General features: G+C 39.9%; 1 protein-coding gene across 1 annotated transcript in view; it reads left to right on the top strand.

Annotated features, from left to right (window-relative positions):
- Positions 1 to 17,995, top strand: part of LOC124778838 — a 326,007-nt gene that overhangs the window by 248,001 nt on the left and 60,011 nt on the right. Inside the window, exon 6 of the mRNA XM_047253671.1 lies at positions 453 to 947. Within this exon, the coding sequence (XP_047109627.1) occupies positions 453 to 947 (495 nt within the window). The remainder of the gene's footprint in view (positions 1 to 452; positions 948 to 17,995) is intronic.

Genomic DNA, 17,995 nt, shown 5'->3' on the forward strand with positions numbered 1-17,995 from the left:
CTACTCTTGATGAACTGTGGTATCGTGTTGAAGCTGCATGGGCAGCTGTACATGTACACGCCATCCAAGCTCTGTTTGACTCAATGCCCAGGCGTATCAAGACCGTTATTACGGCCAGAGGTGGTTGTTCTGGGTACTGATTTCTCAGGTTCTCTGCACCCAAATTGCGTGAAAATGTCATCACATGTCAGTTCTAGTACAATATATTTGTCGAATGATCAACCGTTTATCATCTGCATTTCTTCTTGATGTAGCAATTTTAATGGCCAGTAGTGTACCTCCGAATGAGTCTTCTCTACTACATAAAGATACAATAACAGTTGCCGTCTCATGATCTGTCGGAAGAGAGACATAAGGAGATACGTCATCGCGCTTCTGTCCGTGACATAGCTGCCAGTGTGTGCTGAAAGTGTCGCCAGCACAGCATGACGTGGTGATTCCGTGTCGGGCAGGTGCTGATGATCGCGCGCTACCACCGGCACCGCATCGCGTCGGCCATCTTCGAGGTGGCGCTGTCGGCGCAGGTGACCATCATGCACCAGCGCAACCCGCTGGCGGGGGCGGCGACGCCGGCGGCGGTGGCGGCGCGCAGTCTCTACCGGGGGCGCAACGCCGTGCCCACGGTGCTGCAGCTGGTGGCGGCCTGCATCCTGCTGTACGTGCCCTGGCACGCCGCCATCCTCTGGGAGGCGGCTGCCGCCGCAGCCTCCGCCTCCGCAGCCGCCTCCGCCGTGACCACCGCCGCCCCCGGCGCCGCCTCCGCCGCCCCCGGCGCGGCCGCAGTGGCCGTGCGGCCGCCCCCGCCGCCGCTGCTGGCCCTGTCGGCCGCGCTGCTGGCGTGCGCGCCCTCCGTCAACGGGGTGCTGTACGGCGTGCGCAGCAAACTGCTGCGGAAGACCTTCCAGAACTACTGGCGCAAGCAGATGTCCAAGAGCGAGATGAACCAGGTAACGCCGCGCTGCTGCCTCGAGCTGTGCCAAACCACATGGAGTGTATCAGGCAAACCGACCTGCGTTTACACAAGCCACGTATACAGAATGTTTCATAATGACGTTTTAAAAATTTGGAGACAGGTTCCTTACACTAGCAGGAAATTGTCCAATCGACATACACGCACACACTCACTGGTCATACCGGACTCGAGAGTCCATTACCGCAGCAACGTATTTTTGCCATCTGTCCCTGTCTTGGGCTATTTCCTTCCATTCATCTTCAATACCTAGGTTCCTCAAATCAGCCTTCACATTGTCCTCCCATCTACGCCTCGGTCTCTCCACAGGACGTTTTCCCTCCAGGTGCCCTACCAGTACTCTGCGCGCTGCCCTGTCCTCATCCATTCGAGCTACGTGACCCGCCCATCTCAGCCCACGGGATTTAATAATACTGATTAGGTCAGGGTTTGAATAGAGTTCGTGAACCTCTTCGTTATGCAGTTTTCGCCACTCTCCGCTAATGTCATCCCTTTTTGCTCCGAAAATTTTCCTCAAAGTTTTGTTTTCAAATACTCGAAACGGCTTTTCATTTTGCACAGTGTCAGACCAAGTCTCACACCCATACAGCATAACTGGTAGAATAATAGTTTTGTATATTCTAATCTTTAAACTCTAGACAATATCCGTGATGAAAGTAATTTATTCAGTAAGAAGTTTAGATCATCTACATACCCTAATATCTTAATATTTCTATTTAACTCCACACCCTCTGAATTATCTGCTGCCATTCGTACAATATATTCTAGGAATAAATTAATAAGTAGCGGAGACAGGTCATCTCCCTGCTTAAGTCCGTTCTTTATTACAAATTCTTCTGATTCCAATTTCCCCACGCGTACTCTGCCTTTTCCTTTTTTCAAACTTGCTTCCATAAGTCTAACATACTTCTTTGGCATTCCAAGTTCCAAAAGAATTCTGTACAATTTTGATTGCAATACTGAATCATATGCTTTTGTAAAATCTATGAAAAGATTGTTAATTGTATTCCCATTTCTTTTCCAGAATTTGACACAGGATGAATATTTGATCTATAGTTGATCTATTCGTCCGAAAGCCAGCTTGGTAATCCTCCACAATTTCATCTGGATATGGTGTAAGCCTGCTTGGCAGAATATTCGAGAAAATTTTGTAACGTACTGGTAATAGCGATATCCCTCTATAATTACTACAATCCATTTTGTCGGCCTTCTTAAAAATTGGGATCAGAATCGACTCCTGCCACTCTTCAGCTATCATCTCTGAGTTCCATACTTTAGTTATCACTTTGTGAACTACTTCCACCAATTTCTGTCGCCCATTTTTAACTAATTCTGCAGTTATGCAATCTGATCCTGGTGCTTCATGGTTTTTCAATTTGTTGATTGCATCTCTTACTTCCTTTAACGTTTTAAAACTTCATTCTCAACCAACCTACATTTACTATGCCGTCATCATAACTGTCAGAAAAAAAATCTATAAATTTTAGCACTAATAGGTTGAACAACACGAATCGATTCTTGACGATGTGGACTACCTTTGCAACTAGATGGAAGGCACTCTGTTTTGTGCAACATGCGTTTCGCTTCTTTTTATTTGTGAAGCGTCTTCATTGACTTGTAATACATGTTTGTTTCGTGTATATGATAACTGCGTTGTATAATCATTTGAGATACGTTATTATATTACAGCTTTTTGTTGTTACTGTTAGATAAGAAACAACTTTTGGAGCACTAATTTTGTATGGTTGAATTACTATTTGGATATGATTAAGATTTTGTTATCGTATTATTGTATATGTGTCGTCCTGGAGTTGTACTTAGATGGCCTGCAAATGCCAGTCTTTTAGATTTTCGGCTTTCTTAAACACATCTCAGTTGAACACTACACTTTCACTGTCTGTTGGTTGTGTGTTTCCTGTGTATAGTGTTGCAAACTGTTGCTGTGTGTTTAGCGTTCCTTTTTGTTTGTTTGTGTTGTACTGTCTGTATGTATTTTGTATCCGTTTGTTTGTCATTAGTGCGCTTGTGTTATCGCATGCAGTGAGGCCTGTACTGGGACAAGGTGAGAATCTGTAGCTAACGACAAACATCATCTCGAAGAACAAAGACGCAACTGAGGAACAACAGAAAACATAAAAAATTGGCCAGTTGACAGTAGGACTCGCGCACTGGGGCTTCCGTTCAAACTTAATTATGTACATAAACAGCTCATCCTTTCCGGGAATCGAAGATCTCGACCATTTTTCCCTGTTATCGACACTGATACAGGCAAGATAGTAAATCCCAGATATTCCAAGAGTTTCGAGAATGATTTCATTTCAAGTTTGAAGACAGATAAAAAATGACAAAAGAAATACTTTTTTTCGTGTGATAGAAATACAAATTAACAATTACCCGTTTTCCTTTACTTGTATCGTGAAACCTTCCTTCTTGCCACATTTTACGATTGTACGTCAAGGGGAAGTACCCTTTAAGTTTTAGTGATTGAGTTTGCAAGTATCGAAATATGTGACATGAATCACCATATCTTTTGACTGCATTGAGTTACAACCTTAACGTTTTTAAAGTACCAAACGCCTATAGACCTCATTATGTGGCACACATTTAAACTTGATACGTCTACCCATTCCTTAGGAAGAAATGGGCTTATAAGACTAAGGACAGACAAATGACAAAAAAAATTTTTGTGCGATATAATTACAAATGAACAATTTTCGGATCTTTTTTCTTCGCCTGTAGTGTGTAACCTTCCTCCTTACCAAATTTAATGATTATGGGTTAACGGGAAGTACGTTGTAAGTTTTGATGACTGAGTTTGTGAGTATCAAAGTGTTGTTGTGGTCTACAGTCCGAAGACTGATCTGCTCTCGATTCTACTCTATCCTCTCCATCTCCGAATGTCTACTGCAAGCTACAGCCTTCTGTATTGATGTATTGGTCTCCCTTTACGATTTTTGCCCCCACATTTCCCTCCAATATTAAACTCATGATCCCTTGAAGTCTCAGAATGTGTCCTTTTCAACAGATCTCTTCTTTTGATCAAGTTGTTTTTAATTTCACCGAATGTTGTTTTGACTTTCCCATATACTGAGTCAGACCTTTCGACAATCATTTCTTTTTCGATTTCTTCACATATTTCATGCATCCATTTCGTCTTAGCTTCCCTACACTTCCTATTTATTTCATTCCTCAGCGACTTCTATTTCTTTATTCCAGAATTTTCCTGAACATTTTTGTTTTTTGTTCTTTCACTGATCAACTGAAGTATTTCTTCTGTTACCCGTGGTTTCTTCGTGGTTACCTTCTCTGTTCGTAGGGTTTTCTTTCTGACATCTGTGATTGCCCTTTTTAGAGATGTCCATTCCTCTTCAACAGTACTGCCTACTGAGCTATTACCTAGTGCCGTATCTGTAGCCTTAGAGAACTCAAAAAATGTTCAAGTGTGTGTGAAATCTTATGGGACTTAGCTGCTAAGGTCATCAGTCCCTAAGCTTACACACTACTTAACCTAAATTATCTCAAGGACAAACACACACACCCATGCCCGAGTGAGGACTCGAACCTCCGCCGGGACCAGCCGCACAGTCCATGACTGCAGCGCCCAAGACTGCTCGGCTAATCCCGCGCGGCCCTTAGAGAACTGCAACCGTATCTCGTCATTCCTTAGTATTTCCGTATTCGACTTCTTTGCTACTACTCTTCATCACATCTACATTGTGATCTGAGTCTATATCTGCTCCGGGTACACCTTACAACCCAGTATCTGATTTCGGAATCTTTGTCTGACCATGATGTAACCTGACTGAAATCTTTCCGTATCCCCCGGTCTTTTCCAAGTATCTTAAACAGATTATTAGCTGTCACTGCCTGAAATTTGTTACAAAACTCAATTAGTCTTTCTTCTCTCTCATTCTTTGTCCCAAGACCATATTCTCCTGTGACTTTTTCTTCTACTTCTTCCCCCTCCAACTGCTTTCGAGTCCTCCATCTCCCTTTACGTACTGTACTACCCTTTCAATATTATCATATACTTTTTCTGTCTCTTCATTTTCAGCTTGCGACGTCGGCATGTACTGCTTAGACTATCGTTGTCGATGTTGGTTTGCTGTCAATTTGAATAAAAGCAACCCCATCATCGAACTGTTCACACTAACACACTCTACGCCCTACCTTCCTATCTCTAACGAATCTTCCTTCCGTTATACCATTTTCTGCTGCTGGTGATATTACCCTATACTCATCTGACCATAAATCTTTGTCTTCTTTCCGTTTCATTACACTGACGCCTACTGTATCTAGATTGAGCCTTTTCACATCCCTTTTCAGATTTTCTAGCTTCCCTGACACTTTCAAGCTTCTGACACTTCACGCCCTGATTCGTAGAACGTTATGTTTTCGTTGGTTATTCAATCTTTTACTGATGATTACTTCCCCCTTGGCAGTCCTCTCCTGGAGATCCGAATGGGAGACTATTCCGGAATCTTTTGCCAGTGGTGTGATCATCGTGACACTTTAATTACAGGCCACATGTCCTGTGGATACACGTTATGTGTCTTTAATCCAGTGGTTTCCATTGCCTTTGCATCCTCACGCAGTTGACCATTGCTGATTCTTCCGCCTTTGGGGGCAGTTTTCCATACCAAGGATAAGAGAGTGCCCTGAACCTCTGTACGCTCCTCCGTCACCTTTGACATGCCGTTGGCAGAATGAGAGTGTCTTCCTATGCCGGAAATCTTCGGCCGCCAATGGTGATTGTGAATCAAAGTTTAAGCGATAGCGGGTTTCGAACCGGGGACCAAGGATGTTTTGATTACCAATCAAAGACGCTACCTTTTCTATCTTCAGTTTTTTCGGTATCGTTCGTTGAGTTTCGTCTGGATGGACGTGACACGACATCCGTTCAAGTTCATCGTTGACTCCTTTGCTCGTTTTCCTTTTCTTTTTTTTTCATGTTTGAACATGACTCCTGTTTCTTTCTCCAGGATATTTTGCTCTTATTTTCCCACTGTTTCTACCATGTAATCCTAGTAGAACTGACACACTCATGAGGAAAATATTTAATTTTTGCTTATTCTCTTTTTGTTTTGTTCAGTCCTTAACCTCTTCAATCCGTATTTTGTCAGATCGGTTTTTTTCTCCTCTATTCATCTACTAATTCTGATATACTCCGGTACTGCTTCATAATATCCTTTGAACTTAACATTTTCCTCATATTTGTTTCATTAGTATTTCTAATTTATCAATTTGTAATACTCTGCTAATCATTTGATTAGCAGAGTTCAGTTTTACAGTGTGTTGTTTTTTAGTTTCTCAGTATATATATAGCTAACGGTAAATATTTTTGGTCATTCCGAATATAAAATTCTCAAATTTGCTATCCTATCATTGTGGCAGATTTTTCTAAATCACTTTCTAGGATTTCTTCTAACGTTTTCGACACTTTCTACTTCTGAAATGTCTTTTGCTAAAATTATTCTGTTCTTTAGATATTCTTAAGCTATTTATTGAACTCTGCACAAAAATTCCAATAGTTATCATAATTCCTCCTTTTACCAGACACTGATTTCAATTTCTGCATCTGTTAGATTTTCTGAAACTATGACACACCATTCCTTAACGAAGTTTTCTTCAGATATTTCACATTCTCGCCTACAATTGCATAAAGGTTTAGCCAATAGGCTGTACGCCAGAAGCGGGTTGGCATTCGATGTTTAGGAGATGGTTGCAGGGTATGAAATTAGAAATGCCCATGTTTACTATTGAAACTGAATAATGGGAGGATTTATTGCATATGTCTACCCCGATAACTGAGTGGTCAGCGCGGCGGTCTGTCACAGCAAGGGGCCCGGGTTCGATTCCCGGCTGCATAGGAGATTTTCTCCGCTCAGGGTCTGGGTGTTGTGTTGTCCCCATTATCATTTCTTCACCATCAGTGGAAGGCAACGGGAAACCGCCACTGGAATCATTTCCCTAGACGCTCATGTGGTGGACCTCTCTGACGAGGCTTCCTTCATGAGAAGACCTGCTGCGAGGTAGAACACAAAGTTTTTTATTGCACACTTCTTAGCGGTACAGAAATGAAGTCTGAAATCTTTTGTAAAAGGTGGGGACCTCACGGCCAGACGGAAGCAAAAGGTGGACCTGAACAGTCCGAGAGCTGGACAAGAATAGAGCAACAGAACTTCACTCGCTCACACTTCTCCGACCCCTCCTCTTCCTGTGATTGGCTTCGCCCAGTACACTTGGTGGTTTCACGGCGTCAGCGGCGCTTCGTCGTAAAACGACTGTTCACTGATTTATTCGTTTTGCATGCAGGTTATATAGTGAATTAAAACAAACTAGATAGAGAAAAAGGAGTGCAAGGGGGGGGGGGGCAGTCGTAATAGACAATAAAATGATTTATTTCTTTAAATTGCCCTGTCAGCACAGCTTCACACTTGCACCACGTGAACAGAGCGTAAAGTGAATGGCATCCGACTAATATCAGGTTTCAGCCAGCCCAGGCTCTCCTGCAGCTTAAGAAAAACTTCACAAGCTATCCACGAACGAAAATCTAAAGAAATAAATCATTTTATTGTCTATTATGCCTGCCCTTCCCCTTTTGTACTCCTTTTTCTCTTTCCAGTTTTTTTTATTCACTATATAGCCTGAATGCAATACGAATAAATCAGTGAACAGTCGTTTATACTGCAGTGATTCATTCCTGATCATCACTTGTGATAGAAAACCGTGTATGTAGAACGGTCAATACTTCTTCATTAGGAACTGAATTTAATAATATGATGTGAGCCGGTTTAAGGTTTCGATGCTAGATGTTTAACGAGTTCTTTATTACTTAATTCCAGATTTTGAATACGACCGATTATCAGCTGTGAACTCGTAGGTATTCTTGCAGTGACAAAGTTCCATCAATGTTTTATAATTTTGTGTATCTATTTAGAGAGGTCATTATTGTTACTTTATTTTATTTGTAGATCAAATATTACAGAAACTAGTCAGCCACCACATATTTCGTGCAACTGTAACAGTAAAAGTAAATACTTCTTAAAATATATTTTCTGTACCATTACCTCTCTATACGAATGTCGTCGATTTTTTAAAACATATTTTCGCCCACAAATTTTTCTCCATAAGATATACGTCTAATTTTAATTAGAATAATGAGTATGTGTGCACGAATAGTTTCTAGTAAGAGCCAAGACAGTGCACTATAGCAAAATAGATTTCTTACTATCCTCATGAAACGCAAATGAAAAGTAACGAACTTGCAGGAGAATAATAATGTTTTAGATATTTTTCGAATAGATCTGCAGCGTAACTGAGCGTCTTTTGTCATATATAGGGTGGTCCATTGATAGTGACCGGGCCAAATATCTCACTAAATAAGTATCAAACGAAAAAACTACAAAGAACGAAACTCGTCTAGCTTGAAGGGGGAAACCAGATGGCGCTATGGTTGGCCCTCTAGATGGCGCTGCCATAGGTCAAACGGATATCAACTGCGTTTTTTAAATAGGTAAATAGGAACCCCCATTTTTATTACATATTCTGAAACGTCCCCTTTGAACAATTATACATGACTGTGCTTAAACTGACACACAATATTTTGTTAGCGCAACGCAATCTGACTTTCAAAATTCCCTACAAAAGAATGGCCCTGACTAACATTAAACTATACCTTTCACAAATCACTTACCTCACAAAAATCTTCGCTGCTCAAGCTACTGCAATACAGCGAGCGCCACTACTGCCAGCTAGATAAAAGATTCAAACTATGGAAGGCACTAACTACTGATAGGGATAGTTAGCAAATGAAAGATATTAATAGAGAACAAACAATGTATTTACCTTGATATCATCATATATAAATATAGCAGTTCATGACAAATTTCAAAACTCCGCCATCTCTCTCTCCACATCCACCACTGCTGGCGGCTCACCTCCAACTGCGCAACGCTACGCGCTGTTCACAGCCAGCTGCCTAACACTACAATGGTGAGTATTACAACAATGCAAAGCAGCCACAGACTGCACACAGCACAGCCAGTGATTTTCATACAGAGGTGGCGTTACCAATAAAAAAACCTAAACAGCCTACTTACATAGCCCCCATGCTCCCCACAAAAAATTTTACAAATTGGATTGGGCAGTGGCCAATACAGATTTGAAAATTTTTTTTCATAATTACAATAACAAAGAAATCAAATGCACACACTTATTGATACAATGTTGGTCAAAAGCTAAAATTGTCTGACAGTCCATAAAGACAGTCCTAATCGTACATAACAGGAGAATAGCAGTGTTTTTCTCAAAGTCTGAGCAGTAAAAGAAAATGCACATGGAAGTAGTGGATTTCCATGCAGTCTTGAAGAAGTAGTGTTGTCCTTCCAATGGAAAGACAGTGCTGACTCTCGACATGCAGACAGGTAATGGGCCACAACAGAGCAAACCCACAGCAGAGTCAGTCGAAATTTTGAAGAGTATTGGTAGGTAGGTCATCACAGAGGAGACCCACTGTAGTCCTGGTAGAGATTACGGTATTGGTGGGCCACCAGAGGTGCAGACCCACTGCAGTCCTTGTAGAAATAATGGCGTTGGTAGGTCATCATAGATGCAGACCCACTGTAGTCCTTGTAGAGATAATGGTATTGGTGGGCCACCAGAGGTGCAGACCCACTGTAGTCCTGGTAGAGACGGCCAGCAGCCATCCGTTGCCACTGTGCAGGTGCACAATCACCGTTGAAGAGTCTTGCGGATAATATAGCAAGTCCATAAACCACCACTTGTGCACTCACAAAGTTTTTGAAATTGTCCTTAGAACCAGCAATGCTGTTATCCAGTCCCTTGCTGAATCATTAACACATGTGCAAACACTATCAGTCCCTACTTCTCACATATTGTCCATATACTATGACCAACAGAAACGTGTGCAGTGAAATGTAACTAACTAGTTAATAATATCATGAACTGGTGACAATTACAATTTTATAACATAAGAATACAATAACAAAGGTACAAAACACATCATTAAAAACATAATAATACAGATAACGTTTGTGGTAATAGGGGCTTTACAAAAGAATAGAAATAAACATATACATCAGTGTTACAGGAATTATGACATAAGTAAATACATAAAAGATCAGAATAACTTTTGAAACATCAACTTTACACATGAGCATTAAAACAAAACAGAATTAATAATGTCTAACATCTTTACAAAGTAAATAACATATTATTAACGCAAATTATATTTGAGGATAACAGTATTCCTCATCATAGTTCATGTAGCTGAGTATGAGAAAAATTCTACAACAAAAGTCTGATGAGGTAAACATATAAAGACAGGAAGAACATATATACACAAGGGTACCCAAACACATAGTGGGATAACACAAAAGGAAAGGACAGGGTTTGTTTCATTGCAGTATTTTGCAAACAAAACTTTCTTTGCTCCTTGGAGATCTCCCATCATTCATCATTATTCCCAAAAGTCCTATCTAAGCCTGTCTTCTGTATTTCGTTCACATCCTCTGTCAAAAATAGTTTTTCTCTCTGCTTTCTGTATTCTGTTCACATCCTCTGTCAATAATAGTTTTTCTCCACTATACAGTATCCTTTTTATTTTGCCAGACCATTTTCTGATAGCTTCTCAATGCATTTCTTATAAATTTATAATAGTTAGTTTCTTATATAGTCTCCTCTTAAGCTAACTTAAATCTACTGAGCTCAGATACTAAACTAAGGGACGAGGCAATGCAGCAGCACATAACAAATTAACACAAACAGCAATGCAAAAAAAATGGAAAATTGCAAAGCAAGCTACAGTAAATATAAATTACCAAGCAATGCAACATTACAACTAATATGAGCCAATGCACAGTAGCAAGAAAAATAAGTCAGTAGTAAAATTAGCTTAACAGAGTAACACAATTTAAAATTCAGTAGCACTATGCCTGGCAAACAGCAGCAGCAAATATAAAAAATATAAAAAATATAAAACTTATATCTATACATGACAAAGCTCAAGCAGAAAAAATATTACAGTAAAAACAACAATGCAGATAAGGGAAATGTATATTCACATCTTAATATCTATGTAATTAAAGTGGTGCACCACAACAACTGATTGTAAAAAGAAATATTACCATGTACTTGAAAAGAAAATTATGTGTTACTGTTACTAGTTCCTTCTTATTGTTCTTTCCTTTCCAAGTGCTCCTTTTTTAAAGAATGTGGATCATAAAATAATTATTTAATAGATCTGTTGACAGAAAGTGTTCACATTAGCAAATGCATTTTATTTTATAAAAGCAATGCTGCAACACAGCTGGAAACCAGATATCAAGTGAAATAAGCAACTACGAAAAGCAAAGCATAAAAATATCATTCAATAGTCATGTGGCATTTCGTAAGTCAGTAGCTCTCAACTCTCATAGAAAGACACTTGTCATAATCAGGTGTGCAGATGTACGAATATTTCCCATCAATTCATAAGCATTGCAGTAATTAGCACAAAGTACGAGTAATCATATGTTTTCAGGTAATGAGCGTGTAATATTTGCGATGCTTTCTACAAAGGAACGTCAATAGCAAGGTTAATGGAAGTAATGAGGGTGTCGCATTTGCAATATTTTCTCTAAAGGAATGCCAATGGCGAGGATAAAGGCCTGCCTTTTTTTCTTTTTTTTTTTCTACCTGTGCTTCTGGAAAGGCACACCCTAATGGCTTGTTCTCCAGGTGTTTGACACAGCTGCGTGCCCACGACGCATTACGTGCAGGTGGTCACTTAACTTTCTTACGGAAATATTTACGACACCAGTTTCCGCTACAGTGACAGTCTCACATAAAAATATTTCACAGGTCAAGAATTAGCGTTACAAATCTGTAGAAACAAAATGCTATTGATATAACAGTGTCCAAAAAAATTTTCGTCTGCATTGTAATACATTCACGCATATACACACACATTTCATAACTTTTAAAGTACGTTTCTTGGTTTCCAACATCCTTTTCATAAATCAGAGTCCCTAAACACTACTCATTATTCCTTACCTCATTATACATATACATATTCGTCGACACTTCTTCAATATTTCATCATGAGAAATACGTAGCATAATAAACATTCCTCAACAACATAATACACATCGTCGTCGTAATAATAACACCATAACACTTCAGTCAAATCTCAAAATCGTCGTAACTTCCTCCAATAATTTCTAAGCCTAAAAAAATTCTATGCTCATGTCAAAAGTGTCAGCTGCCTCAAACGTACTTTAAAAATCATGATCTCATACCAAATACATCATTCAAAGCTCTCATAGTATCACAATGATTCCGAAAAAATATGAACAGTTTACAAAGTACAGACAAAATACAGTTTCATAAGTGTGAAGTTATCCAACTGTGTAATTACGTAAACATCTGTCACTGATATAGTAAAATAAATGTTTGTCTCTTTCAGTTAAATGATCAGATAGCTGTGTAATTTGTGTGTTAGAGAAATATGGTACCAATGTTTAAAGTTGTATAAGCAAATACCATATTAGCTAGGGTTCGTTGTGCTTGCCAAACACGTGGTACACAAAGTAGGTGTGTACCCCCCTGAGGATTAATGTAATTATACCCTCAGGTGTTACAGATTACAGCAATAGAATGAAGTGTATCACGGAAAACTTTCTTTGTAATTCAAAAATCTTGAAAAATAAATGGCTTAAGTACAAAATCTCTCAAATGCGTGTCCTGTAGCGCTAAATGTGCGTCTTGCTGTAAGATAATTCTGTGGAAGTGTCGTACTTATCGTCCTCTGAAAGCTAAGTTCTGCAGAAGTCAATGTACTTACCTCATGATAAACAAAAGTGAAATGCTTTATGTATAGATATCTTAGTTATTACGCTTATTGCCATGATGAAGAAAGTACTGTGCTGTAACGTATTGTTGTGCTACGGAAAAGGCAATCTCATTATAGCTATACCACAAAAGTTACTACTAAAACATGTTTTACTTTGCAGAATAAAACAGAAAAACTGTGCAGATATAAAACAGAAACACCGCAAAAGCAACATTGTATATTGTCACTCATTAGTAGCATCGTGATAAAATCGTGCAGCTGTCACATAAACCAACCACCGTGTCATCTGGTATCTCACAGAATGTACTTTAAATCCAGAATATATTTTCAAGTAAACCGAAATGTTGCATTAGAATCTCATTAGCAGTACCAGTATATGTTCGAAGTATGTGAGCCTTATAGATGTTACGTAATCGTGCAACTAACAGGCAAGAATGTACAAATAACAACATTGTGTCGTCTGTTCACTATAACAATGCATTCATAATTTCTGTTGAAATAAGTTCTCTTGGTTCTTGATTGGATATTTAACTTCAAACATTGTTGTATGTTAACAGATTCTAAGTCTGACAAAGCGTACTAGTAGCGTCAATTGAAAAGTTTTATGGCAAAGACAAAGTTAAAAAGCAGATTATTTTTCAATAAACGGTTTTACATGTGAAATGTGGTGTAAACCTTTACTCTTCATAGTACTCAGAGTTTGAACTTGAATGCAATTGTCATGCGGTATACGTCGGTAAAGAATACTGGAATTTTTCTCAAGGTTAGCGTCTATGTTATTTTTCTCTGAGCCAGCCGGCGCACGCGGATGCCTGCGGTGCGAGTCATTGTCTGTTCCTTTGTTGGCGCGCGTCATTATTGGGATTTGGAGACCTAACTTCTACAAATTCACTCTGACGAGAAGGCCCTGCTCTGTTTGAATCCCGCCAGTTCTGATGCAATTCAGGTCTGTCGTTACGATCACATCGTCTGTCGTCATGTCGGTAGTTCCTGTAGTTTCTTTCTTGTCGGTTAAGTGGTGGAGAATTTCTCCCTGAATCGTAACTGCGCGCTGGACCGTTGCGTCTAAAGTTATTCTGTCTCCCGTAATAATAATTATTTTGGTTCCCATATTGTCTGTTTCTCTGATTGTCTCTGTAATAGTCATTACTGCGGAGAGGTGATCTTTCCCTGTAATTATTACTACTCTGCCAACGGTTGTCATACGGGTGGTGTCTGTTTTGGTCACGATTTGTGTGGTGAGAATAGCCTTGTCGCGTCCAGTTATCATTTCTGTCGTCACGGAATTGTGACGGATGTGACCTGTAGTGATTGTTTTCCTGTTTTCGCATCCCGCGACTGTCAGTGTCAATTTCCAGCTCTTGTAACAGTCCCTGAAAAGCTTCAATGTCGTCTTTGCAACGTCCTGCCAAAATAATGTGTCGTAAATGTTCAGGCAATTTGATTAAGCAAATGCGGATAAGTTCTGAGGGGCTGTATGGGTTTGAAAGATACTGATTGTTATGCAACATGTCTTCAAAATATTTGACAAGACTGGAAAATTCAGATTGTTCAAAGTGTTTCATCATCATGATGCTATGTTTTACACGGTCTTGTGTGGCTTGAGACCAATATGCTGAGAGGAAGGCATGGTAAAACTCTCCTTCACTGTGGCAATCGTGAATTACCGATCGCATTCTTACAGCTGGTTCATTCTCCAAGTAGCCACACATAAATTCTAATCTGTGTTCTAATGACCAGTTCGGAGGAAAACAATGAGAGAATTGTTGGAGCCACGCTTGTGGATGAATGTCGTTGGCAGAATTCTTAAATGTTTTGAATTTACGTGTAGTAATGAACAGCTTATAGTCAAAGTCATCATGTCGGCGAGTCGCATATCGGTCATTGTTACGTCGTTTCGGCGGTTCCATTTCAAAATTCGGTGCACCTTGCCAATTTCTTTCATAACTTTCGAAGTGTCCTGTGTTATTATTTTGTGGTTGTTCCGTATTTCTATGTCCCTCTTCCCGTATTGGAGCGCGAGTGGCCTCTGAAATACGTAATTCTTGTATTACCTGAGTCAGCTGATCTTGTACTTCCCGGATTTCTCTTTGGTGTTGCGTATTAATTTGATTCTGATTTTGTTTGAATTTCCTAATTTGTTCGCACTCTTCTGTGTCATTAAAGACTACCGGTTTTGTGTCGTTCAGATTATCGTCTACCTTCGTAGATAAGTTAGTGAACTGATCCGAAAGTTCGGCTACTTTCTCCGATAGTGAACACATTTCCTCAATGTGTTTTTCTGAACCAAGTTTCAGAGTGTCCATTTGTGTTGAAATCGAATCTACTGTGTTCTTTAAGTTTTCCTGAGTTTTTGCAAGTTGCGTAACCGAATCGGTAGATGCAACTGAGTCAAATTTAGCTTGCAAGGTCTCATGATTTTCATGAACAATAATTTGCAGTTCTTTTATGGCTGCTTCGTGATTCTGTAATGCCTTTTCATGCCGCGAAAAAAAAGGTTGAAAATGCTCACAAATTTGAGTTTTTACGTCATTACAGACTTTTTGACATTTCGATTCAATGTTATGTAACTCAGTAGTTAAATCTTCACGCGTTTGTTCAAGAGTTTGTTCCAATGAGTCTAACTTTTGAAGCTGTTGCTGTGTTTGTCTCTGATTTTGTTCCAGTGTGTCTAACTGTTGCTGTGTTTGTCTCTGATTTTGTTCCATTGTGTCTAACTTTTTAAGATTTTGTTCCACTGTGTCTAACTTTTTGAGATTTTGTTCCACTGTGTCTAACTGTTGCTGTGTTTGTCTCTGGTGTTGTTCCATTGTGTCTAACTTTTCAAGCTTTTGTCCCATTTGTTGCATTAATTGTAATAACAATGCACTGGTGTCTGAAACATGTTCCTCAGTGCTTTTCGGCAGTGAAGTTGCACCGGCAACATTCACATTTTGACAAGCGGAAAATGTGTCTTTACTCATTTGAGAAAACGGTGAGAACCCAAAACCTGAGTCTGCAGTATTTGCAATATTGTGTTCTGTCATTCCCGATTCCTGAGGCGAGCTGTTTCCGACCAATCGATCGATAACGCTTCCCTGTTCACTACCTGTTTCACTGTCTACACCATTGTTTGCCGCCCGCTCCATTTCCCTATGCGCAATTACCAAATTACTACTTTGAACATTAGTTAATTCATTACTCTGCGGCGCTAACACACTGCTTTCGTCTTCACTGTCATTTCTCAGTTTACTTTGGAGCCTAGTATTACGTTTTTCACACGCCATAGTTGTCACAATATTTCACACGATAACACAGAAAAGCACAATTTGAAGAGCAAAATAAAATAACATAGCAATGGAAATAATGTCTACTTAATTGCCAGCGCAGCTGCGAAATACTTGGTGCAAATCTACATGCATGCCACAACTGTTTTACTGTACAACAATGAAAAACTACAACTACAAAGGAAATTCTCTCTATGATTACGCGCTATCAATAAACAAAATCTACACTAATTACACAAACTACAAGAAAAAAAATCAGAAGATTCCAGTGAGTTATCCTCGGCTAAGGGTCGACATATGAAACGTCCCCTTTGAACAATTATACATGACTGTGCTTAAACTGACACACAATATTTTGTTAGCGCAACGCAATCTGACTTTCAAAATTCCCTACAAAAGAATGGCCCTGACTAACATTAAACTATACCTTTCACAAATCACTTACCTCACAAAAATCTTCGCTGCTCAAGCTACTGCAATACAGCGAGCGCCACTACTGCCAGCTAAATAAAAGATTCAAACTATGGAAGGCACTAACTACTGATAGGGATAGTTAGCAAATGAAAGATATTAATAGAGAACAAACAATGTATTTACCTTGATATCATCATATATAAATATAGCAGTTCATGACAAATTTCAAAACTCCGCCATCTCTCTCCCCACATCCACCACTGCTGGCGGCTCACCTCCAACTGCGCAACGCTACGCGCTGTTCACAGCCAGCTGCCTAACACTACAATGGCGAGTATTACAACAATGCAAAGCAGCCACAGACTGCACACAGCACAGCCAGTGATTTTCATACAGAGGTGGCGTTACCAATAAAAAAACCTAAACAGCCTACTTACAATTCGTGTAGTACGTAAAGAAATATGAATATTTTAGTTGGACCGCTTTTTTCGCTTTGTGATAGATGGCGCTGTAATAGTCACAAACGTCACCAACAGCGGTAACGTAAACCGGCATAATATGGACTGTTGGGCAACGGAAAATCCACGATGGCTGCAACAAGTGGAACATCAGCGACCTTGACGAGCTAATGTAAGGTGCGGCATTATGGGAGGAAGGATAATTGGTCCCCATTTTATCGATGGCAATCTAAATGGTGCAATGTATGCTGATTTCCTACGTAATGTTCCACCGGTGTTACTACAAGATGTTTCACTGCATGACAGGATGTCGATGTACTTCCAACATGACGGATGTCCGGCACATAGCTCGCATGCGGTTGAAGCGGTATTGAACAGCATATTTCATGATGGGTGGATTGGTCGTCGAAGCAGCATACGATGGGCCGCACGTTCACCGGATCTGACGTCCCCGGATTTCTTTCTGTGGGGAAAGTTGAAGGATATTTGCTATCATGATCCACCGACAACGCCTGACAACATGTGTCAGCGCATTGTCAATGGATGTGCGAACATTACGGAAGGCGAACTACTCTCTGTTGAGAGTAATGTCGTTACACGTATTGCAAAACGCATTGAGGCTGAAGGGCATCATTTTCAGCATTTATTGCATTAATGTGGTATTTACAGGTAATCACGCTGTAAGAGCATGCGTTCTCAGAAATGATAAGTTCACAAAGGTACATGTATCACATTGTAACAACCGAAATAAAATGTTCAAACGTACCTACGGTCTGTAGTTTAATTTAAAAAAACCTACCTGTTACCAACTGTTCGCCTAAAATTGTGAGCCATATATTTGTGACTATTACAGCGCCATCTTTCACAAAGCGAAAAATGTGGTCCAAGTAAAACATTCATATTTCTTTACGTTCTACACGAATATATAATAAAAATGGGGGTTCCTATTTAAAAAAACGCAGTTGATATCCGTTTGACCTATGGCAGCGCCATCTAGCGGGCCAACCATAGCGCCAACTGGTTTCCCCCTTTA

The sequence above is a fragment of the Schistocerca piceifrons genome, chromosome 1 (genome assembly GCF_021461385.2).
Source record: "Schistocerca piceifrons isolate TAMUIC-IGC-003096 chromosome 1, iqSchPice1.1, whole genome shotgun sequence".
NCBI lineage: Eukaryota > Metazoa > Arthropoda > Insecta > Orthoptera > Acrididae > Schistocerca > Schistocerca piceifrons.